Source organism: Diorhabda sublineata, chromosome 4 (assembly GCF_026230105.1).
Source record: "Diorhabda sublineata isolate icDioSubl1.1 chromosome 4, icDioSubl1.1, whole genome shotgun sequence".
Classification (NCBI taxonomy): Eukaryota; Metazoa; Arthropoda; class Insecta; order Coleoptera; family Chrysomelidae; genus Diorhabda; species Diorhabda sublineata.
Genome location: NC_079477.1, coordinates 25573319 through 25599936, shown reverse-complemented (window position 1 = coordinate 25599936; position 26618 = coordinate 25573319). Strand labels below are relative to the sequence as shown.

Below are 26618 nucleotides of genomic sequence, written 5' to 3'. Positions count from 1 at the left end.
AAACTTATGTTAGTGCTGTACTTTGCCATTTGTCACGTGATAATGGTCACATTGACGTTACTTTAGAAGCAAGTCGTGCGTGATTTTTATCGTTTCCGTAAAGGAAAGAAAGCTGCTGCGACTCACAAAGAAATATGTATATAAGTTTATGGTGTTGATTGCTTATGAGAAAGCACGTGTCAGAATTGGTATATCTGGATATTTTACCTTCAACGATGAACAACCTTCTGGTCGGCCTACCGAAGTATCGTACAGCAATCGGAAAATGTTTTGGGCTGGTTAAGAAGCCTCACGAATTGAAAATATCAACATTTACGATGAAACCGATCCTTTCTCGAAAATAATCATCACTGGTGATGGAAAGTGGGTCTTGTACAGTATTATGGTTCGAAAACGATCATTGAGCAAACACGATGAACCAGTTCAAACCTCATCGAAAGTTGAAAAACACCAAAAAAAAAGCTCATTCTGTCAGTTTGGTGGAAAACGACGAATTCTGATGTTTACTGTCAACAATTAATGAAACTGGATGAAGAAAAACCGACAGAATGACCAAATCTGAAAGGTTTAGTGTGCAGAGCTTCACACATCTTTGGCAACTCGTGGGAAACTATTGGAGCTTGGATAAGAAGTGATGCCACATCCACCATACAGCCTTAATCTGACACCATCTGATTACCATTTATTTCGAAGTTTGTAGAATTATTTGAATGGTCAAACTTCAAGAAATGACGATGAGGTTCAATCGCACCTGGTTCAGTTTTTTGCTGATAAGGACCAGATATTTTATGAGCGCGGAATCATGAAGCTGAAAGAAAGATTGTAAAAGTGTTTTATTTTATACTAAAAAAACCGAAATTACTTTGTCGCCAACCAATAATAATAATCGTAAGCGTAGAAAGTAGACAATAATCCTAATTATTTTATTTAAATAATAAATCAATCTCTAGAAAGGCAAATAATATAATTATTGAAGATATAATTCTGTGCAGTATTTTTACGAAAACTGTCTAAGGAGGAATGTAACAAGTATTTTGAAATTTTATTGGCACATGTTTGAAAACTGTGTTAAAATGATGTGAATTAAAAGTTAAAGTACGTGAAAAGACGCATAAAGAGGAAACATAAAACATTTTATAGTATTCAAGTTTGTAAATTTTTTGTTTCATAGACCACTTTTGAAAATTTTGTTGGATCCGGTGGATCCGCCCTGCAGCTTCATTACTAACAATTTCCAAACCTCCAAAAAGGGAAGATTAGAACTATCTATGACAGCGGTCGGGGAACCGGGGTAAATTACCCCAAATGGGATACAATGAAACCACAATGTGTTGTATGTATGAAGATACTGATTTCAGAATCTGAATCTCAAAAAAAGTCAATTGTAGAAACATTTAGAAAATTTCCATTAACAGCTGTCTTCCAAACCGCGAGAATACTTTGCAAATTTAGAAATATCTGTTAAAAGATAAAGATTGAATAGCAACCTGTTTAGTACATTTGATCAGAGTTCAGCATCAAGGGCTAGCTTTGAAGTAGCCTGGTTGATTGCTCGAAAAACTATACACTGGTGAAGATTTCGTTAAGCCAGCTGCTGTAAAAATGACAGAGATTATGTGGTCAAAAAGAAGCAAAGAAACTGAATTCAGTACCCTTGTCTGCGAGAATTGTGAAAGAACGAATTTCCATATTAAAATGTGAAGGAACAGGTTATTTTCGCATTAAACAGGCTAAATATTTTGCTATTCAGCTTGATGAGACAACTGATTTTAGTAGCAATTCACAGCTAATGGTATATGTTCGCTACAAAGGTGCAGATAATTTTGAAGAGGAATTGACAAGGAACAGAAGAAGATAGCTTCTTTTTGAAGGTTAGCTTTGGAAGATTGCGAAAATATTACTAAGACATCTTCTGAAACTCAGAAAGCGGTTTTCAGATTTCTTTCTAGATCTTGATACACGTTCTGCCAGTTAGATTGTAGATCCTTCTAAACGTGAAATTGCTATGATACCAGAAGAACCTTCAGGTTTGGCAGAAGCAATTCTTGAACTTCGATCTAATACTGAAGCACGTTTTCAATTTGAGAGTAAACCAAATCTGTCGTCTTTTTGGATGTCAAAAGCTACAAAGGCTTTCAAAATTTCACATGAAGAGGCGGTTAAAAAATTGCTGTCGTTTGGAACAACGTATTTGTGCGAACAAGCCAAAAATCGATTAAACGCCGAGGACTGTATTCAAATCGCTCTTACATGAAAAAGTTCCAATTTTGAAGCAATTTTATCGAACATGAAACAACATCAGTTTTCCAAAACGTGAAGGAAGAATGTTTTCAATTATCCTTTTTTTCTAATTTTTTTTTGTACCACCATTATTATTATTATTATTATTATAATTTGCTACAGTATCTCAAATTCTACCCAGATTGGTTTCAATTTATTATATACATTACTTATATTAGTATTATTACAGTTATGTATTAGGGGAAGTTGGGGCAAAGTGATTTTATATGGTATTTCCAACATGGTTACGACATCTATAGGTATCTTCACGTATATCATTCCCCTTACGTATGTACAGCTAACTTAATCTGCATTTAACCACGGTCGAGACTGCACGCAATTTTTTCGTGAAGTGAAAAGTTTTGAGCCACGTGCTTGTAATATTAATTGGTAAGTAAAGTAGCAGTTTAGCTGAAAATACAAATTGTTTGTTCGGTATCATATAAGGTTAGAATGACATTTTATATATATCTGAGACGTACATATAAGCAATCAAACAAAACAAGCTAATTTTTTTATTACTTTCAAAATACTGCTTCGATACGTATTGGGGCAAAGTGGGTTTTCTATTATGGGGCAAAGTGGGTTTTCTATTATGGGGCAAAGTGTTCCACTTTGGCCCTATAGAAAAATTAAGTTGAATTTTTTTTCAGAATTTCCATAATGGTGCGTAAATATATACGTAAAACTCAGCAACAATCTTGGTCGGAAGACAGTATGATAGCAGCTATACAGGATGTCAGAAATAATATACTTAGTGCAAAAAAGGCAGCAAGTCAGTACCAAGTCCCTTTGACAACACTTCGAAGACGAGTCAAATCGAACAAGGACCCTGAACCAGCTTCAAGAAAATATCTAGGGCGATTTAGACCTGTTTTTTCGGCAAAGCAAGAAAAGGAACTTGCGGCACGCGGGAACTGAGACATTTTGCATTCCAGTTTGCAGAAAAAAATAAGATTGCTCATAAGTTTAATGCCATCAAAGGTCTTGCAGGGCGTGATTGGATTTATGGATTTTTAACCAGAAACAAAAATATTTCTCTAAGACTGCCAGAATATACGTCAGCTGCTAGGGCCTCGTCTTTCAATAAATTTAATGTAAGTTCATTCTTTAAACTTCTGAAAGAAATGTTCGAGAAACATAAATATCCACCCAGCAGAATTTTTAATTGCCACGAAACAGGTGTGTCTACGGTACCAAATAGGCCCTCCAGAATATTCTCCAGTAAAGGAAAAAAACAGGTGGGTTGTGTTAGTTCCGAGGAAAGAGGTACCTTAACTACTGCAGAAATTTGTTTCAATGCCGTTGGATTCTATATTCCTCCACTAGTAATTTTCCCGCGAATAAGAAAATGCCCAGCCCTTGAGCACGGGCTTCCCCCGGAATCGATCGTCGAATATCACCCGAGTGGGTGGATGCAGAGTGAGATTTTTTCTGATGTTTGGTTTAATCACTTCCTGAAATATACCAAACCCACCGAGACTGACCCGGTGTTACTGATTCTTGATGGCCATGCAACGCACACTAAGAATTTAAGGTTAGTTGAAAAGGCAAGGGCAAATTATGTAAACATAATTGTAATACCTCCACATCCATCCCACCGGCTACAGCCATTAGATGTTGCCTTCATGTTTCCGCTCAAAACGTACTATGAACAAGAAACGAAGAAATGGTTACTGAATAATCCTGGGAAGGTGATAACATTATATCAAGTCGGAGAACTGTTTGGTAACGCATTTAAACGGGCCGCAACTGCACAAAATGCTATTAATGGCTTCAAAGCCACTGGAATTTATCCATATAATCCGGATGTATTTCCAGAGGAACTATTCAAACCGGCAGAGACTACTGACAGACTACCAGAGGATGAGCGTCCAAACACTCCGCAATCAGTTCTACTTGAGAATAGATTTAATGAAATAAATCAGTTTCCACAACCAGGGCCCTCTAGAGTTAGATCCCCGTCTCCTATAGTCCATTCAGTACTAAAAAAAATCACACCCAAAGTGAGTGATGTAGGAGCACCCAAAAGAAAATTAAAAAGGGGGAAAACCATGGTGCTAATATCAACCCCTAATTATGAAGAGTTAAAAGTTGCAAAAGAAATTAAAATATCAAAAGGCAAAAAAGAAGCGGTTAAAAAAATATTGGTAAAAACCAAGAAAACAAAGATACAAAAGGGAACAAACACGGATGAAGATACGTCGTCAGACAGTTCAATTCTGGTTGAGTTGGTAAATTCAAGTGATACAGATAGCGATCTAGAATTTTATCCTAAGACAAAGGATTTCGATATTGAAGAGGTTGACATCAAAAACCTAAATAGTGATGAATTTATATTAACAGAATTAACATCTGACAAATTGACAAAAAAAAGTTTCTTGCCCAAATAGTTAGCATTGAAAAAACCTCTGAACCTAAGATTATTGTTTTTCTTTTTGCGGCAATATAGACAATCGAGAGATATTTTTGTTTTCCCTGAAGTGAAAGACATTAGCAAAGTTGTTATTAACGAAATTTTATGAAAAGTTAAAGTAGAAATTTTGAGGCACGGAAAAATTAAAGTTTGTTAATAACCTTCTTAAATTTTTATTAGGAATATCTTTACGTTTATGTCAGTTGTTCCTTTCTTTTTTTTATAGAGGAAATGTTTATTTTTCTTTCATTTCAATAATAAGTGGTGCTTCATAGTAAAAAGCCTACAATCTTTTAAGGTTTTCTTTGATACATAATGCTCAAAATTGTTAAAATGTCGTTTTCGCTGTTTTCATCACAACAATGAAGTGTTATTTGTTTTTGTATTAAACTCTTGTGTACGAAAAGTGTTTTCTTTTATCTGGTAATTACTTTCCACTTTGCCCCGATGTACCATATATGTACCATATATGGGGCAAAGCGGATATTTTGCATTAACTCATAGCTCTGGTCTAGAATCACTGGATATGTCGGGAAACAACAGCTAAATCATGTAAGAAGAGACTTCAGTCATCCAAAATACTCTCTCAGTTACTAAAAAAATATTTATAGGAAGGTTTTGTTAAGGTGACCACTTTGTCCCAACTTCCCCTACTAGGTATCACATTGATAAATTGAATAAATGAATTGAATTGAATTAAATTTTTAATTATTGTTTTCTTTTCAAAATTATCATGGGGGGCTATGATATGAAAGAGGCGATTTCGTTTTTCTGTGCTCTTAGTCATGGAGTAATATCAACTGACACAAAATTATTTTGGGGTAATGATTAAAAAAGTTCCCCGACCGCTGATCTATGGAAACGTTGTGGTCGAGTTTCAACAACGGTTTTCGAAAAAAAAATAGGGTAGAATTGATTGCTTGAATTATCTACCTATATTGTAAATATAAGTTAATCCAATATTTCAGTTCTTCACTATCAAAACCAAATAAATTTTAATGGATCCTCGATTACAAATTGTGGACCCCCATTTTTGATCACGCCCAACATAGATCCCCCGTCGAATCTCCCGTGGAGCCCTGATGGTTCGTCTGGACCACTTTGGGAATCCCGGAGGCTAATCTTTAGATTAGAAATTTAATTTGTGGAGATAAATAGCTTTTGAAAAATAAATATTGGAAAATGTGTGTTTTTCAGCTTTACTTGAAGCGGAAAGTAACTCGTTTAATCTTGCGGGCGGGCCGCCAAGTCTCTCGGACCCGACGTTCGGAAAGTCAATCGGAAATTTTCGTAAAATCTCTGTAACGACCTAGCGGGTCGTCTACTTGTAGGTTTGTGTGATCCGGCGGCACCTCGGTTCACATTTTGTTTTTACATCAGGCTTGTTTTATTTTCCTACGGTAAGTTAGGATAAATAGCATTTATTTTGTTTAGCAGAAATGTCGTAAATGTGATCCGAAGCTGATTCAGAAGAAGAGCCGATCTCGGAGCCTGATAACAAAGAAAAGGAGTTGACTTTTGAAGAAGACTTAGTAGAATCCCGCAGTACCGATAGTGAATCAAAGCAGGAGTACCGAGAATACTAACTTTCATTGGTAAAGATGGAACCACGCGATGGAAAACACATTGTCCAAACAAAATAGTAGGAAGTTGAAAGGAGAATATCATCATCGTTCGATTACAAGACATCAGAAACTGTGGAAAAAACGCCAAAACAGCTATAGAATGTTGGTGAGTAGTTTTCACCGATAAAATGCTTAGCATTATAGTGGAAAAAACAATTCTGTACTATGCAAGAGAGAGAAAAGGAAAACTCACGGACCTGTGTGAAATAAGATCTTTTCTTGGTTTATAATATTTAGTGGAGACTCTCAAAAGTGGACGTTTTAATACAAAAGAGCTATGGCAAAGAAACGAACTTGGCATTGAATACTTTTGGTTAATTATGTCTCACGATCGATATCATTTCCTTCTACGATGCCAATTTTACAACCTGGGGTAAAACTGGAGATTAAACTAAAGTTTAAACTCTAGTTTAAACCGTGAATTGCCCTCCTTTATAGTTAAACAGACATTTTCCTGGTAGTTGTCACAAATATAACCAAATTTTTCCCGATATTTATTTATATAAACAAAAAAATCGTGCAATTTCTATGAACCAATGCTCTTGGTTAACTTTGTGAAAAAAAAAACAAAGAAACAGCAGAATCCAAAAAAAGTGGTACGTCAACTTGGATATAAAAAGAAAAAAGTCGGGAGGAGTTGTGTGGGACAATTTGAAGACAGGGTTCCCAATTTAGAGGTTTCCCCCTAAATTTAGTCGGATGGAATGTTTTTAGGGGTATTTTCAGAGATTTTTATAACTATTAAGCAATATTATGTATGTGTAATATTATGGGAAATGATTTAATGTCTATATGTATGAATGTAAAAAAACAGAATCTGAAGAAAATGATTTGCTACTTGAAGTTTTCGATAATTAATGAATAAACAATTTTAAATAAAAATGTTGCTGGATGAAATTATTCCTTTATTGTTTGAGATTTAAATAATGAATTTTTTTAGGCGAAACCACTAGTTATAGGGAGGATTTTATGGGTTAAATTTTGTGATTTTCCCTCTAGAACGAATAACTTTTTGTTTTCTCTTGTCATCATCGTCGAATTCATCAAATATAAAGTGAAAATCTTTAATCATCCTACCAAAACCGTTTATTTTGCAAAAATGTGGATAATATGTAAAAGTTAGGTTGGGATCCACCGTTTCAAGTTAAGCTGAAGTTTAAACTACCCGATAATGTTTAAACCTAAGTTTGTAAGTAATTAGAATGGTCTGGAAAACTTTCTAAATCTTTCACAAAAGTGTCTTCTTAATTACCTTCAACTTAATGTTAATCAAATATTTTTATATGAAGAGATCAAAAGCGATGTAATTTCTTCTACAGGATGTTTCTGACTTATAGTGCACATGTAGAATCATAACTCACGAGTTAATCCAAATTCTTTTTATGTATATTGAAATATAACAATAGTTGCAACAAAAACATAACTATTATTTAAAAAACATTAAAAATTCTATTTAATACATCTTATATCACAAAGGGCACAGTTATATCTTGAAAATAAACGCAATTTCCATTAACAGTATCAACAGTTTTAATTGAAAAATGATTGTCCTTTTATGGAAAGAAAAATCATCTGTTACCATTTTAATTGTAAAAAAAATGAATCTAGTATATTAGAAACTACTTTAGTCTTCGGAATGGTTAAGAAAAGATTTAACTGTTTCCTTTAGTGCCCTTAAATCACCGAGGTATACTTATTGTTATTGGATTAATAAACTGGTAACGGTATTAATATTATATCGCCTACCAAATGCCTTACAACCGAATTAAAATATAAAAATAAAAAAAAATGTAGGGATATTATTAGTACAACAAAATCGACATTCGGCAAGTGAACATTTTGGTTAAATATTTTTTGTGAAAAATCAAAAGTATGATGCATAATAACTAGATAAAACGATACAGAGTGTCGAAATATAATATTGTCGTACAAAGCCTTCGAATTAGTTGTATTTCTCTACCTTTCCCTGCCTTCGTTTCAAATTAACATAATTTAGAAATTTCTTGACCAGCCATATGTCAACCTCAAATATTGAAATTGATGGTTCATTAGTATACCAATGTCAAAATAAACATTGATCTACATTAATTTTCATGACTGTTTTATATAAAAAGTGTTTATTGACAAACTAAAGTTTAAACTACCCTCAGACCGCCGCTAACGTTTAAACTGAAGCTTATTAGTAAACGCCATCTATAATTCAAATCATATTTTTTCGTAGTTGAGTATGATATTGTTTCTTATAGATTTTTCCATGCTTATTTTGTAGCAAATCCCGCTACATCCTAGTGTATTTTGAGGTCAGAGTTGAGTTTCAGTTTCAAAATCCGCCAAATCCAAATCGACCAATAGGAGCACCTAGTGACTACCCATGATCCTCTACTAGTTGCTTACCCTTTATGCTTGATTTCCACAGGGTGTTTACATTGATTGAGAAAGATTCGAAAAAGATTGTTGAGCCAGAAGAGTATCAAGAAGTTCTGGGGAAACATGGAACCGTTCATCATGTTGAAGTCACTGTCCCGGCTAAAGACTGAAAGTATGAATCTGGAAAAGTGCAAAAAAACCGAACTTATGGCACTTCAAGTTCAATTCATCTAAAAAAAGTATTATGCTGAAAAACAAAATGAAAATAATATTCTGGTCCAAGTTAAAGTCTTTTATAGAACTGAAACTTGTCGGGCAAAATCTGTCACAAAACCAAAGTTTGAAATGTCTCACATAAACCCAAAAGCCATCAACAAGGGGTTAACCTTTAAGCTGCAAAAATAAAGGATGTTGCAAAATTGTTAACAAAACACTTTGGACAAGGTAGGAGAAACCACGAGACGCTAAAATTTTATAGAGATTTGGAAAACCGAGAAGCCGAACGTCTCAACAATGAAGAAAATGAAAACATTATTATTGATGAGGAAATTGGTACAGATATTGTGTGATCTAGTATAACTTTATTTACTTTTTACAAAACATTAAATTTTATTTTATAATACGTTGCAATAATTTTGTATTAATTGAAGTCAAGATTTTTTACTAAAAATTTGTTTTACTAAGCTTATACGTAATTGAAGTGTGAAAAAGTAAAAATTACAATTTATAGTTCAACCCCTTTGCAACCTAAGCTTATTTTTGTTTCAAATCCCTCCAAATCCCAATCTTAGTATCGAAATCCGACAAGTCCAAATATTGATTTTAATTTTTTCTAATATTTATAAAACTATTTTGGGTATCTCGATTGTCTCTGTTATAAAGTAAAAATTATTGATTTTTTTGGCAAAAAAATCAATAATTATATTAAAAAGGGAAACGAAAATATGAAAAGAATAAAAAGCTGGATAGAGCAGATGAACCTACGGATAGCAGTAGATAAGACGGAAATGATAATACTAAGGGGACCTAGAGCAGCTCGAGATCAAATACATTTTGATCTCGGAGGCCAAACCATTAGTCCAAAAAAAAACAGTTAGATATCTGGGAGTAAACTTTGATGATAGAATGACCTCGAAACACGTGGAAACAGCGATTCCAAGAGCCGGAGAAAGAACTTTAGCCCTGCAGAAAATCCTGCCAAATGTGGGGGCCCCATCTTCCAGAGGAGAAGAGTAACTCTGGAAGTTATACACTCAATTCTCCTCTCCAAAGCCGTATGGACAAGGACTTTAATACCGGACGTGAAAAAATGGTTCAAATGCGCATACCGCAGGACAAATTATTTTACGCAATTTCTTACGGGTCATGGGTCTTTTAAAAAATATACATACGGAATAAAAAAAACTAGAGATGATCTATGCCCCAGCTGCGGTGTGATGGAGGACCCGCGACACGTGGTATTGGAGTGCCAAGTCCATAAAAAAGAACAAAAAAAAAATAAAAAGGATTTTGGGAGAAGACGGCGGCGGCGACGGCAACCCGGATTGCGAAGCAATCATGAACGCTGCCATTAGACATAAAAAGGTTTACGACCAGATTATCGAGATTTTTACGGGAATAATGAAGGCTAAGGAAGAAAAGGAAAGTGAACATGACGATTGAAACTGCTGAGGTTTTTTAACGTGTCATTATGTGTAGTGTCTTAATTTATTTATTTATTTTATCATTTTATTTATACTAAATTTTAATTTTTTTTTAGTTATACAAGTTTTTAAATTTTATTTCTACAATGTTATTTATACAATTAGGTTTAGGAAGTTTTAACTTTTTATTCATACAATAGAGTTTTACTTTTATTTATACAATGGATTTTAAGATTAAGAGGTTTTTTAATTGTTTACGTTTTTTATTTGTTATTACGCAAATAGGATAGGAATTTTAGTCTGAACCTCCCCTATTATCTCAAAATAATCTCATAGATCCACAATAACATAAACTCCTTGCCCAGAGGTGCGCGAAACCGTAGTTGGAGACAAGAAGATGGCACAGCCGGCGCGTGTGAAGCAATGTTCGCTAAGAACGGTACCGCACACGTCAGTGGAGAAGAAGGTGGGTTTTTAGCTGGTAGGCGTCCGGTTAGCGGACGAATCCAGTACACCTGGGATTTTCCCACCCACTTCAAAAAAAAACGTTAGGTTATTATTATTATTTTGTATATCATTTAAAACTACAACCAACTATAAAGTTGATAATCTACTACTAAGTAGTCACTACTAACATACATCCAATATAACTTCAGTTAAACATTGTCATATAATTATGAGTGGAGATGATCGCCGCTAAAAAACCTTTTTTTTCTCTTGTCTCATCTCTAATCCTTTCAGTTACCGGAAAGAAGCGCATAGTCCATTATTTTCCCATGTTTTTATTTTTCTCATAAGTATTTTTCTTTAAATTTCATTTCTTCGGATTTCCACAGGGCAAATCTTTTGGGCTATCTGCTCTTTCTACATTGAATTACATACATTATTTTCTCTTTAAAAACTTAATACTATCTTATTATAGTTCATGGTCTCCTCTGAATTATTGGATTATACTGATCTTTTGATTGAGTCTGATTAATATCTTGAATTCTAATTACGACAATTTCTACTCAGGAGACCTCTTTACAGGCATCTTGCAATTTGGTTCGCAGTACTCCTTAATAAGTTTACAATTTGAACGGGTAAATACATAACCTCAAACTTTGTCTTCTAATTTATTTTATAAAAAAAGTGTTTGTTCATACTTTAGTTAAAATTTTGAATGGTTTTTAGAAGTGCACCAATTCTACATACTTTTATAGCAGTTACAATAGGTGAATTCTGAAAAAAAGGAATCTCCTCACAAAAACCCTGCACCGCTGCTATTTTGAAGTAAATTACTCCAAAAAAATTATTATAAGCAGTCAATATGTGCAATAAAATCACGTTTTTTCTATCTTAATTTATTCTATAGTATTTCTGAAAAAAAAACTTCAAAAGGCCTCTATGGTGGTCTAAGGTCATAAGAGGAGTTTGATTTTGATATTACATTTTTAATGTAGTCTAGTTTTTTTAGATAATCCATTAGAATAATAGTCTTTCAAAGATATTCCTCAATTATGTTTTATTCTTTAGTTATTCCTGTCATATGAATACCAATTTTATCTTCTTGGACCCTACTCATCTCCTAATTTTTTCAAGGTATCATAATTATTCCTAAGATATAATCTAATTCCTTTATAATTTCATTCTTTCCACTATAATTTAGCCTTTATCTATATGATCAGTTTGTAAAGAGGTTAGTTATTCTTCTTTTCACTATAATTTAACCTTTACCTATATGATCAGTTTATAAAGAGGTTAGTTATTCTTCTTTTCAGTAAAATTTAGCCTTTACCTATATGTTTTGACACTTATGGAATATTGTGGAGTACATATAAATAATTTTTGAACCATTTAAAAAAAATTACATTCTAGAGTATTGAATTGTGTACAGAAAACAGAAGAGGATAAACTAACATATAGAAATTTATAAAAGCATCGAAATTCGAAATATAACCTTGAATTTTTGTTACTTTGAAATACTCAACACCCTGTATCATTTAAGCGATTAGTAACCAAAAAAAATAATTAGTTTTCACAAAAAATATTCCAATTTGTTATAAATATACTATATTTATATATAATCTCTCAATGTATTACTATACAATACAAGTATTCAACAAAAAAATATATATATAAGGTGTGTAAATAATATTTCCTTATATTAACAATGTGTACGGGGCTAGTCATTAGACTTTTATATGGAATTTCGGAATGTAATCTTGAACACCAGATGTTGACTTATCTAATGAATACACCCTGTATTAAATGAGGATAAGTGAATTGATACTAGGCACCTTTCTCTTTCGATAAGATTCATCTGATTGTAGAGTATTTCTATCAACAAATAAAATTATAATAAAATATATTTTAAAATAAGAAAAAACTGAAACGATTTTTCTCTAATTGAAAAAATTTAAATTTTTATATCTGCAATATTAAGTGACTTTATTTATTCGAAAAATATCAAGAAACAAATACAGGGTGTGTCATGTATATTGATAGCTGTTATTTTTAAAAGAAAAATATATTCTGTTGGACTTTTTGATTCACCCTGTAATTTGAGTTTTATTTCAATATTTCTTTATATCCTGTTAATATAGTCCATTCGTTTAATGTCGAAGCAATTTTACCAGAAAGCAATAAAAATAAGGTTAATATTTATAAACCAATTTGATTTAAAGTTTCGCATTTTAATATTTTGAAATGGGGGTATTATAATGGTACTGTACCCAAAGAGGGGTACCTAAGCTATACAATTAAACTATTTAAATGGGTGTGTGCGATTATATATTTATTTCAAAAAGAGTCTTTCTGAGGCGCCTTATTATTATTGCTTCCAATCGTGTATTTAAAATGGAGTTTTGAATTAAAATTCAAAAAAGGAAAACCCTATTTTTTGAAAGTTAGCGTATATTTAGAAAATTTTTAGTTAAAAACGTTGTAATTTATTAGGGGTCAATTGAAAACTATCTCATAAACCATTTTTTTTTTAATATTTCATGGAAATAAAAAAATATTGATTACTTTGGAATATGGATTAAAAAATAGAAAAACGTGTTGTTTTTAATCATATTTACAATCTTTGAAATGTAATCCAGGGATTTGGATTTTAGTATTATTTTTTTAAAGTTATAAATTTTTATATTTTTGAAAAATAATTTTATCAACTAAAATTGGAGAGAAAAATTTTAATTCAATAGTTTTTCATCATTTTTCCACATAAGACAGTATAGATTTGGATTTTCTTTTAAAATTTTGGTTAAAGAAAAGGAATTTTCAAAATTATAAGTGTTTTTAACTCCCGAAAACATTCATAAAAAAATGTTATTTCTCAGATAATTTTAGATTTCTGGTTTGAGAATTATTTTACCAAGAAAATTGGACAGGAAATTTTAATTTTCATAGTTTCACTTTTGGAATTATCAATATAAATATAGTTTAAAACATTTAAAAAATATTATTAATGAGACTTTTTATATATGATTGACCATAATAAATTGAAAAATTCGCATTTTTGGATTTTTTGATAATTTTTTTCAGTTTTCTACGAAGCTAGAATACAATTTTTAATTGTTTACGCAAAAATTTCTTGTTTTCTTTTATGAAAATAGATAAAAACTAATTAAAGAAAATATGACAAGAAATTTCAATTTCCAAATTTCCAGTTTTTTATTTAATATGAAAATTTTGAGAATTATAGAAAAAAATTTCGTTACTTCAAACTAAATATATGAAATGTTTGAAAAATTAGACTTAAATGATATAAAAACTGTCCATTTTTGGATTATTTTCTTAATTATTTCAGTATGCCACGAAGCTGAAATGAAGTTTGAATTATTTAATAGAAAACAAATATTTTTTCTTTTATGAAAATAGATCAAAGCTGATTTAAGACAATTCCATAGGAAATTTTAACCCTCAATAGTTTTCAGATCTAGTATTAAAATATTGAAAAATTATGAATATTAGACGTTTTAGAAATTATTAAAAAAATTGTAAATTCACATTTTTTCACAATACTGAAATTTAAATTGATTATTTCAAAAATTTCATTTTTTAATGAAAAATAAATCGAAACTTATTCATAGTTTCACAGCTATATTTCTATATATATATATATATATATATATATATATATATATATATATATATATATATATATATATATATATATATATATTTCCAAAGATAATTTTATCAGTTATTTTCTACCCCCCAAATAAAATACAAATTTTACTAACCACAAATAATTCTAAAATAAAATTACTTTCAAAATTGCAGACCTACTAACATCGGATGATAATTTAAACCTCCATTTTATCGAACTATAAAACCTCGCCCTGTATGCAAAAACATTCGAGTACACAACAGATACACTATTTGTACAATAACAAACATCAACGAGATCAACTGCCAAATTTCTAAATAAAAATCGATAGAATAGATTCAAAAAACATTTGAGAGGTTATGTCTAAGTACAATAAAGCCTGTATCACATGTATTCGGTTCGGTTCGTTGTCGGTTGGTATGTTAAGAAACGATGCTTCAGTATCTGTTCAGTACCTAATAGAAATAGTACAACATCTCGACAAAAACAAGTTTTTTATCAGGACTAAGCTCGTATCTGGGAATAGAAGCCAATTGAAATGTTCACACATGAACGGTTTATTTTGGTATCAATCCAATGGTCAATGCATCCAAATTATGCCTTTTAATCCAAAAATATTCAAAAAATTTGTATTCATTATCCCTTAGCTTTGGTGGTAAATTCATGCCATAAAGTGACGAGAAGATGCATATTTCTATAAACCTTATGAAAACCGTGTATGTGTGACAAGATTTCCGGTTTCTATGGAAAACGAACCGTACAGCATACGTATGAAACGGTCCTAAGTTAAATAAGTATCTTTTATGCCCGTAATTGTTTCGACTTATCTAAAAACGGTAATAATTCTAACTTATCACAATTTTATGTATGGAATTATATTAGAATAAAGAGATTACCCTAGCCTCTAACAACTAATAGTTCGGTATGAGACATTTATAAGTTATTCGAAAAGGAATATACGTTTAAAAAAAATAAAAAAAAATAGAATATTCGATTTTTAATTGAAGAAACTTTTTTCTAAAACTGTGTATTATTTGATTAATAATTTTGTATATATTAGTATATATCTATTTTATTCATATATAATCTATAAATAAAGTATTTACGCTTGAATTTCATTTGGGTCATCTTTAACAACGGTGGGTTTCTTTTCGGGCGATTTTCCATTCATCAATTCCTCTTGTTCCGGAGTGGTTATCGGGAGACCGTCATAGTTCCAAGACTGAACCTAAAAAATAAAACCAAAACTAGAATGAGAAACATAACACTTTAGTTCAACTATATTGATGGTATAATAAAGAACATCTAGCAACTTAGTAGATAAACTAAACGGGTTCTTGCACAAGTATAGGAAAATCAATGAGTGCGAGAGAAGCAGATAGCGAAATCAATGAGTGCGAGAGAGACGTAGATCTCGTATCGTCACAGGAGGCAAAGCCATTTTTATTCGAATAGTCCGCCATTGTTCTATTATCGAACAGACGGCGCTACGTGTATTAATAATGACGGAGTCTGTACAGATCAACAGATCAGCTCTATGTCGTGAGTCGTGATAATATTGAATTGTCATCAGATTTATACATGCATGCAAAATTTCAGAACAGACTGAAACCGGAAAATGTATTTGTCCACAACCGTTTGATACATTAGACAACCAACCTTACAATTATACAGCTCTGTGTTTCAAGATTGGATAACCCTGATCTGACTTATTCTGTGAAAAATGAATGACAAGTGACAATGGACATTCGTACCGGCTTTTGTTAATACTGATTGAACATTTTTTATTATAATAAAACACAAAATACAAGCATTTCTCAATTTGATGATCCTCATTTATCAGCATCAAATTTAATTACAGACGAAAGGACAGGTGAAACTAATTAAAAGCTAGTAACAATAACATGTAGCAACAGGATGGAAAAGAGACCTGTAATCAAGACAAATCATAACGTAAAACATAAAAAAGTCTTGGAAATGGAAAGTTGAAGAAAAACATAAGAAATTATATTGATCTATTTACTTACATCTCCAGTACCGCATATTTGGAAAGAAATATACGTAACAACAGTTACAAAACAGGAAACGTAAAAAACGTTCCTCCAAGCCGACATGTTCTGTTCTTGACCTTCCAACATGTGAAACGTTACGAGGGGACTAATAAAACTTGCGCTCATGTGTATCGTTTGAGCAAAAGCTAGTACCGGTCCTGCGAAATTTGGAGCTGAAACAAAAAAAGATTCTAAATATCAAATATTTGGAAAAAAAAAATTTAAATAGTTACCTATATCTACAACGTTGGCCATAGCTCCGGCATACGAAGCTGTAACAAGAGTGACAGCTAGGAACCAAACAACGAGAATCAAGTTGATGTCACAACCTATATAACTGATGACGACTACCAAAATTCCAGGTACTATTTGAGCTAAAACATAATTACGATGTAGGGAATAAATCGCATATAAAAACTGTGTTTTACAACTAAACATAATGAAAAGTTTTATGTATACACCCATTTTATTGGTTCCTTTTGTCTAGGGGGTACATATTAAGAAAGAAATAATAATGTTTTTGAATGTTAACTTTGAGGAAGGAAATGAACCTTACCAATATGCATTATTTAAAAGATGTGTATAGGGGATATTACAAATTTACAGTAAATCTCAGCATATTTTCTTGAATATACCTCGAATTGACTGCACAGTTCACATAATATACTGTAAGTTAACTGCACGTAAAAATAAGAAAGATTATTCTAGAAGCAAACAAATGTCATGCAAAGAACAAGATAAGGCAATGTGATCAGAACGAACACCAAAGAGGACAGAAACAAATAAACTAGCCACAAATACCACTCAAGCAGGCGGCAACTACTATAAATAATAACATCCTCCATTATTTTATCTATGGTTAGTTTTATTTATTTGAATGATCAATACACTAAAGGTGTTTAAACTTACATAAGGCTGTCATAAGTTTGCGTACGTTCGTCAAGGACATGTAATTTTTGGTAATGAGTTTGTCTGCTATATAACAGAAAAATACTGATGCTACATAACTGCAAATGAATGGTGCTCCCGATAGCAAACCGTTCTGAAAAATACAAGATTATTAAAATCGATATATAATTATTTAGAAGGAATATAATTGACATTTCCTTATCAACGATTTAAGAACTTCACCAGCAATCTCTAAGTACCACAAACTGTCAATATCTAAACTAGGGGTTGTAAAGAATTCCGGGGTTTTTACTGCATCGACAATTTTTCAAGTATCAGATACTGATATTAAAAACAATGCTGATGATGTTCAGGACAACCCCAATGCAACCACTTTTTTCGAACGTATTGTGTGAGACGCTTTTTGGCTATGTCTAATCACCATCTTAGGAAAAAATTTTCTAATTTAACATCGCTGCATATATAACTTGGATTTGGGAAACTTTTTGGCTATGTCTGTACTTAGGTTCGGGGAAAAAGTTGAATTTGGGACACTTTTGTCTATGTCTGTATTCAGATGTATCGAAATAATTCCCAAATTAGCATCACTGCATATAAATTTTGAATTTAGGACACTTTGTGGATACGTCTATATACAAATGTAGAAAAAAATTCCCAAATTAGTATCACAAAATACAAAACTTGAATTTGGAACATTTTTGGCTATGTCTGTACTCTGATTTATTGAAATAATTCCCAAATTAGCATCACTCCATATAAATTTTGAATTTGGGAATCTTTTTAGATATATCTATATTGAAATTTTGGGAAAAAATTCCCAAATTAGTATCACAAAAAATGAAACTTGAATTTAGGACATTTTTGACTATGTCTGTTTTCAAATTTAACGAAATAATTCCCAAATTAGCATCACTCCATATAAATTTTGAATTTGGGACTCTTTTTAGATATATCTATATTGAAATTTTGGGAAAAAATTCCCAAATTAGTATCACAAAAAATGAAACTTGAATTTGGGACATTTTTGACTATGTCTGTTTTCAGATTTAACGAAATAATTCCCAAATTAGCATCACTCCACTTGAATTATGAAATTGTGACACTTTTTGGATACGTCTATATTTAAATTTAAGAAAAAAGTTCCCAAATTAGCATCACAGCGTATAAAACTTGAATTTGGGTCACTTTTGGCTATGTCTGTACCCAGATTCGGGGGGAAAATTCCCAAGTTAGCATCACTGCATGTAAAACTTGAAATTGGAAAACTTTTGGCTATGTATGTATTAAGATTAAAGCAAATAATTCCCAAATTACGATCACAGAATATAAAACTTGAATTTGGGACACTTTTTGGCAACGTCTAACTCAAATATAGGAAACAAATTATCAAATCAGCATCACGGCATACAAAAATTTGAATTTGAGGCACTTTTGGCTATGTTTGTACTCAGATTTAAGGAAATAATTTACAAATTAGCATCACTACATAAAAATCTTGAATTTGGGTCACTTTTAGGCAACATCTAACTCAAATATAGGAAAAAATTCCTAAGTTAGCACCACTGCATGTAAAACTTGAATTCGAGACACTTTTGGCTGTGTCTGTAGTCAAATATAGGAAACAAATTTCCAAATTAGCACTAATGCATATTAAAATTACTCCCATTTGTTAACACATGAACTGAATTGAGAGTTCAGCTTAGCAAATAATTTTTCAAAAAAGTTTCTTACATAAATATATCTTACCTTTTCAATACTAAATCCAAGTATACTTTTCATGTAAGTCGGTCCGGACACTATAAAAATATAATGTACCCAAATCCTGCCGAAATTAGTGATGCCAATCGACCAAGCTGCTGGAGACGTTAAAATTTTCTTCCAGGGTACTACCTGCGTCCTGGAATTTTCGTATGTATTGTTAGTATTTTCTTTAATATACTGTTGTTCTCTTAAACTTATTCGAGGATGTATTTCTGGACTGTCGAATGCCAGCAAGTACCAAATGAGACACCAAATGATGCCTATTGAGCCTGTTGTATAGAATACTGAGCGCCAACCTAGATGGGCGATGAGAAATCCGCACAGGGGATAAGTTATTCCAATACCAATACTGAAACCTACGGAAAATAAATTAATTTGTAACAATATACAAAACAACAGACTTAATTCGCCATTTTACTGATGATTATTACTATCGAACACACTGTTCATAGCTAACACGAGGGTTGCTACTCAGTTGTAGTTTTGAGATTGACAAATAAAAATAAATATTAATAATTTCTTTTTTCGAAATATTCCTCCATTAAGATCAATGCACTCCAGAACATGTAATTTGAACGCATCAACCGCCTTTAGACCTCGAAATGTATTATATATAAGAAACAATCACCAAACAAGGACTGTACGGCGAATGACCCATCAATTTAATGTTTTGGCTTTAATTGAATGATTCTTCTTCTGCGATTGATTTCCTTCTTTTTTTTCGGACACTTCTGCCAAACAAATGCTGGTGTACCATTCACAATTGACCGTTTTACGTTGCTCTACTGGAACCAGTTATTCGACCAATTGCTTCAAAGTCCTTCGTGCGCCAACAACTTTTTTTGGATTTAGTTCGTCTTGAAAGTTGCAAACAATCGACTGTTGTTTACTTTCGATTTCATATGCATGATTCGTCGCCTGTCACGTCTTTTGAAGCATCGCTAATGAAATTTTTTAGCATTTCTTCGCATTAATCGACATGAGCTTTTTTCGATGTTTTCCGGTACAATACCAGAAAAGCGCGACCACGGTACAGAAAACCAGCTCGAGATGGTGCTTCATCACCAAAAGTCGAAGAGACTTGATCGGCTGTTGGTTTAAACCACATGGAAAATCAGGAAGATTAAAACTTTATGATGGCTATGTCAGATTTGACATATTCACATCAGTGTTGTCATATCGCAAAACTTTAGTAGACTTAACACTCACAGTTGGACTGTTTGACGTTGTCTTTAGACACTAAGTTCAACTTTTGATTGATTTGTAATTGTAACTGTTGGTGTAGTGATATTAAACATGTTTAGTATAAATATAACCAACGATTCTAAAAATTCCAAGTTTGCTATTATTATTATTTATTTTTATTTATACTTTTTTGCGTGACATGCTGCCATGATTGTCTTCTCCCTTTGATTTTTGTATGTTGTCTTTGTTGCTATTTTGTTTTTTTTTAGTTCGTTGTTATGTAAATTAGGTAGCTTTAAGTTTGATTACTATTATTCTTCCATCCATAAGGTTATTTATACATTTTATTTTAAATTTTTAAAAAATTGTGAATATGTCAAACTATTTAAGTGTCCTTCAATTATTGTGTCACCTGTCATTAGTCTAATTCTGGTATGAGACAAGATAATGTACACATTGACCTGACACAATCGTACCGATCCATTGTTCCACTTAGTCAGGCAGGAAATTCGACTGGTGGCTGGCTTTTTAACCGGACACGGTGATTTTTGTTTTATTTATAAATAATTTTCTGTTAAATAAAGAAAAATGAATATTTATTAACGAGCGATGGTCACTGTATTTATTCATTTTGTAGGGTAAAAGAAAATTAAAGAACGTGTCGAATACTTACCTTGAAAACTAGACATAAACCTACTTCGTTCTGGAACTGGTATCCAATGCCCCACAAGGGCATACATAGCAGGCCAAGTTAAACCCTATAAAAAGTGAAATTTTTTCGTATTTTTTTTATATAATTAGTTGATACATTAACAATTTAATGTTTTAACGATCAAAGTTGCTCCTATTTTTCCGTCTCATTCCTTTAAATCGTCTTGTTTTCATTATGGAATCTTCATCAACTAATGTTTTGATTATTTCGCTTTTCTTGGATTGTTTCCTTTGTTTGGGTCCCATTTTCGTCATCTTCATTATAATATTTTATTTTAAGATGCAATAAACTAATTCTACTCAATTTAATTGCTTTTATTTTCCTTTTAGATGTTTTACATCACCACGTACAAATTATTATTATTCTAACCTCACTTTTTTTAATTTGTTTTTTCAACCACCGTTTACGAAAATTATCAGAATTATAAAAGTATCACTTCCTTCATAATCCTCTTCTTCTGTTATTTCTCATTAGATCTGTCTATACTCTTTTTATTTTGAACAAAAAATTTACCGACGATCCAATACGTTGATTCCTGCCTGTCGAGGTCCATGATTTGTTTTATCAGTTAAAAAACTAACTAGCAAGTTTTTATTTGGTAAAAAAGTGTTTTGATGATTTTATAGTCTATTTTTATGTACAAGAGAGTAATAAATCATAGTTACGAAACATTTCAAATACTTTTACAGAATAATTTGATATTTCCCAATAGTTTCATGGATGTACCTGAGCTAATAAATGTTTTTGGTCTTTAATTGATCTTTCATAACCACGAGCTGTACAGAACATTTGGAAAAGGTTTGGACTGGTTAAAAGCCCTGTGTATTAAAGATCTATTTGCCAATAAAAGTTAGAAATTTCGTTTTATTTTAATTCTGATTCCCACAAATTTCACCCAAAACACGATTTTATGTTTTTCCATATATTGAGGACATCCAAGTTGTGTATTCTTCCTTAAAGAGAAAAAGAGAGATTCGTTGGGTTATTTTAGGTAGGATAAAGGAATATTTTTTTATAGGAGGAAGGTTTGTTGGAGTTGGCTCTGATATAGGAGTTACTCCTCTGCAAGAGTAGGGTTGTGGTGGTTACGTGGGTTTGTGCTTGCTATCTTGGCTGGAAAGAGAAAAAGCGACGACAATTTGCAAGAAGAAGACAAGAAGAAAGTGCTGGTGTAAGCAAAAACGGCTCTTTCCGGTTTGGGGTACAGGAGGGTACAACTACGGGTACATTATTCCCTATCATCGGCCATTTGAACCGCTACATCAGATTACAGGAATACCGCAGAAAACTTACAACACCGCCCGCGTCCTTAAACCACGTGGTCATATTATAGTCCTTTTGGGACCCCTACCTCCCTACACGTAGTCTTTTCCATGACTCCTTCCTCCCTGTCCGATACTACGTGGTTTTTTTCTCAATATTTTACGTTTTCTATCACATATTTATTTATTCTAACTTTCAAGTTTTTGAAGAAATTAATTTGTTATCTACCTCCCACTACATTCGGTAAATTCAATAAAACCTCGTAATTGATTCGAATTCTTCCTCTACCTATCTACCCTCCACATAAAAGTAAATTTTAGTAAATTTGTGGTGATTTTATTTATTATATTCGTTGGTAAGTTTTTCCCAGATTTTTTTATTATTTTGTGCACAAAAATTCCAGTTATCGTTATTAATTTCCTTTTTGTTTTGAGCAAATTTTGTATTAAGTTCCGCGTAAATTCGTATTTTCTGTGTCGAATGGCATACAATCTATTAAAATTAAATAAATATTTGTTAACTACTAACAAATATTATTCAGGTGTTAATAAACTCTCGAATAAATTAATTTATTAACAGTTCATTATTTTTTTAACCATGTATTCAAGATTCTTCATGAAAAATTAGCAATTTTGTGACAAATAACAAAATTTCATATAAAAAATGTCACTTCCTCCCCCCATTACCAGACTCAGCGTAGTATTTGAGCTTATTCTTCACTCTTGACCTAGCCACGTTTATGAACGTTCTTTCAACAGTTTAGTTGCAACTTGCAATGTACAGTGAGATTTTGGAAAATTTGGAAGAGCCACGAAACGACGAAAAATTGGTCTTTTGGACAATACACAAAACATAACAACGACAACCCACAAATAATACACAACCTACGCGTAACAACTACCTCACCCTATTCAACGTAGTTTCGACAGCAATTATACAACAATTAGCTAACAGCATTAACAATAATAAGAATAAAAATAATCTCGACATGACATATGACATAATCAAAACTGTCAGAAGCAACACAGGAATGAAAACAGCATATAGTTTAACCAAACTTAACACAGACATAACCAGATGATACACTAAACTACCCGACAAAACAAGAAATAAAAACACAAAAAGAACTACGGCTTACGACTTGGCAAACAAAAAGGGGAAAACACCAAAAAAGGTTGAAAAACTTCTAATATAATAAACGAGGTCAAAAGAGTACAATTAGCACTGATTTGGAAGATAACACAACTCATAACGAGACATGGTCACATACAAGAATATTATAGTCGCTTCGGCCTGAGAAAAACCGATGGGAAATGTAAAGAGAGCAATGAAACTGAAGATCAAGAGCATATAATGAGTTAGTGCCAAATACCTCAAAGAATAATAGCAAGAGCTAGATTGGTAAAAAGAGTGAGAAAAAAGAACAATTGGGGACAGAAATGGTTTTGGATTATCAATTTTAAACCAACCCACCTAACATGACACAACACCTACATTTTGTTTTCAGCAATAATATTTGACTAACACATCATGTTACTCCAAAATTAACGCAGATCATATTTCCCCGGTAATTTGGAGCGCGGTAGTTGGGATGGGTAAATGAACAATAAATTTACACTTCGTGTCTGCTGAAAGAAGTTATATTTCTATGGATTACGAATGATTGATAATTTCATTACTTTCCTTCTCATAAAAATAGACTATAAATGAAGTGTAAAAAATGGAAGCACAAACTCAGTTATAATAAAATAAACACAAATGATTATGACATCTATTATTGATGTGGCACTCGAGTACAAAGTAATCGATTATAATCTGCATTCGATTATTCTCAGTACTGATTACTTACGTTGACAATTGACAGTTTAGAAAATAATCGACTCTTGTAGGATTCGATATCCAAGTAATTAATTCAGTATATTATTCGATTTTCTTTTTTTCATGACGTCACAACCAAAAAAAATCGTTTTTGTTAAAATTTTGGTTAAAAGTTACATTTGCAAAATTTAGTGCATATTATTCAGTTTCCTTTAGAGTCAAATCAGTTAGTGGGTTATTTTGCACGCCACTGAATACATCAAATTGGATAGAGATATGATACAATGACGTGGACGATAGAATAATCGATTATCTGTGAGATAAAACGAATAGCGAAAATTATTTTTAGAATATGAAATAAAACTTAGAAATACGCATAATATTTATATATTTTTGATTTTTTTTAATAGCACATGGGAGTTTATTGAACACGAGTTGAGGTTAATGAATTTTATATTCGGACGTGCATTATACAGGGTGCATTTAAAGTAACTTAAAATTTTTGCTAGAATTAACTTTTTGATAGTAATTTCATTCTTTATTGGACTTTTGATGCGTTTGGATTGTGGAAACTTCAACTGACAATCTCAAATTACTTATTCACGATATAAGTATATTTGAGTAGATAATAACACAAAAAAAATATTCCAGCCGTAGGTCGTCTCTTGTTAACAAAATAGAGAGTGTTAAATAATAAAAATTTGACATTTTCGGACTTATGTGTGTTAACAAATTATAATATTTATTTGAAAATATATAAACAAAAAATAAAGCTAAATAGTGAAAATAATATGTGAAATTATTTGATTGAAATTAAGAAAAATTATAATTGACGTATTATATATATATAATTATTATTTTAACATATAAAAATACATATAGAAAAATTGGAAATTTATTTTTTTATGGTAAAATAAGGTAAAAAAAGATCAAGGGGTGTGGCGGGAGAGTGTGTTGAGAGAGCACGAAAAGATGTTTTATAAATAGTGTTCTTTATAGAACCTAACCTAACCTAACCTAAGATAAAAACAATGACCGACGGCTAATTCCATCTTCCTTGTATTTATTAAGGGTATTTACACCTCTAACACCCCCACAACCCCGAGTCGATAATAGGGGGTGTAGGATGATTTTTAGATAATTACCAAAAAAACTAATTTTAAAACAGAAGAGACGTAAAATCAAGAACATTTAGAAGCATAAACATATTAAAAGGTTTAAAAAATAAGAAATTATTATTTTATTATTAATAGGTCACGTTATTTCAAGTTAAGTATAGTTATTTTCTAACCTAACCTTCTTCAATTGTAATCATTATTAATTACTAGAGATGTGTCAATACCAAAATTTTTCGATTCTCGATATCGATACCTAAAAAATCGATTCTCGATACCGATACCATCGAAGTATAATAACCCCTTGTAAAAAAAATTCTCTATATCTATGCCTTACAGGGATAAATGAGACAATTTCGCAAATAAAAAATAAACAATGTTTTAATAAACATTTATTCTGAAATTAAATTGGACCAATCTTCAACAGAGGGAAACACATGGTCTACGTTAAGCTCTTTGGTTTTTTGGTTATTGTATCAAAAATCAAAATCATTATCCAAGTTATTTTAACCCTCTAACGGTAAGGTCATAAATAGTAAGGAGGGGTCGGATCCGACCCAACTGGGGTTTTCTTTAAAAAAAATGGTTTAGAATCAAGAAAACAATTTTATTTTCTACAGAACAATAAATCAGTCGAATTACCACATTCATATTAATTTTCCATCACCAATATCATTATTCAAAAAATCAGGAACAAATTTTTTAACTTTTTTTCAAAGTAAAATGACAATTTTATTTGGTCACTTGGTAGTTTGTGATAACAGTTTTTATTCTACCTTTGAATAATCAAATTTAGTTTCATAATTCATACCAATAAAATAATTATTTCAATTGGAAAACTGCATTAAAAATTTAACTTTACATTGAAGCAAAAATAATATATATTTAGGAACTCTCGGTTGTCATTTGGTAACAGCAATAATAACATAAAATAAATAGAAACTATCAAATATAGACATTATTCAGTCTTATCAAATAACAAAGTGAAGTACTTTTCAAATCACATAGGACTAGTACTTTTTCGGATTCAAAAACGTGTTTGATGAATCACAATCAATAAAAATAATTAAAAATAAACGAATAAAAAAATCACAAGTAATAAGGTACTAATCAGAATGTTTTTCATTAGTAGCACATTTGGAATACAAAATCATTTTGTGTTCTCTGTTGTTGAATTTTATACGAAAATTATTGCCCTTCCTGTCCTTTCAAAGATTATAATAACTGCACCTTCTTCTTTTCTGCTCTAGATTACATGGTGCAGTAGCTAAAGATTGTGGCGGTTCCTTGCCCAAAACGGCTCCTATTGCGAATCGCAATGTGTTGATTCTCCAGACGTTGATTCACATATGGTTTAGTCAGTCCAAAAGCAAAGCTTTT

General features: G+C 31.7%; 1 protein-coding gene across 2 annotated transcripts in view; it reads right to left on the bottom strand.

Moving 5' to 3' along the window:
• Positions 1-15406: 15406 nt before the first annotated feature.
• Positions 15407-26618, bottom strand: part of LOC130442633 (sialin) — a 45517-nt gene continuing 34305 nt past the window's right edge. For both annotated transcript variants that reach the window (XM_056776928.1, XM_056776929.1), the window contains 6 exons: positions 21004-21088; positions 19131-19501; positions 17385-17517; positions 16709-16849; positions 16452-16648; positions 15407-15652 (listed from right to left, as the gene is read on the bottom strand). In XM_056776928.1, coding sequence (XP_056632906.1) covers positions 15527-15652; positions 16452-16648; positions 16709-16849; positions 17385-17517; positions 19131-19501; positions 21004-21088 — 1053 coding nt within the window. In that variant the 3' untranslated portion in view covers positions 15407-15526. The remainder of the gene's footprint in view (positions 15653-16451; positions 16649-16708; positions 16850-17384; positions 17518-19130; positions 19502-21003; positions 21089-26618) is intronic.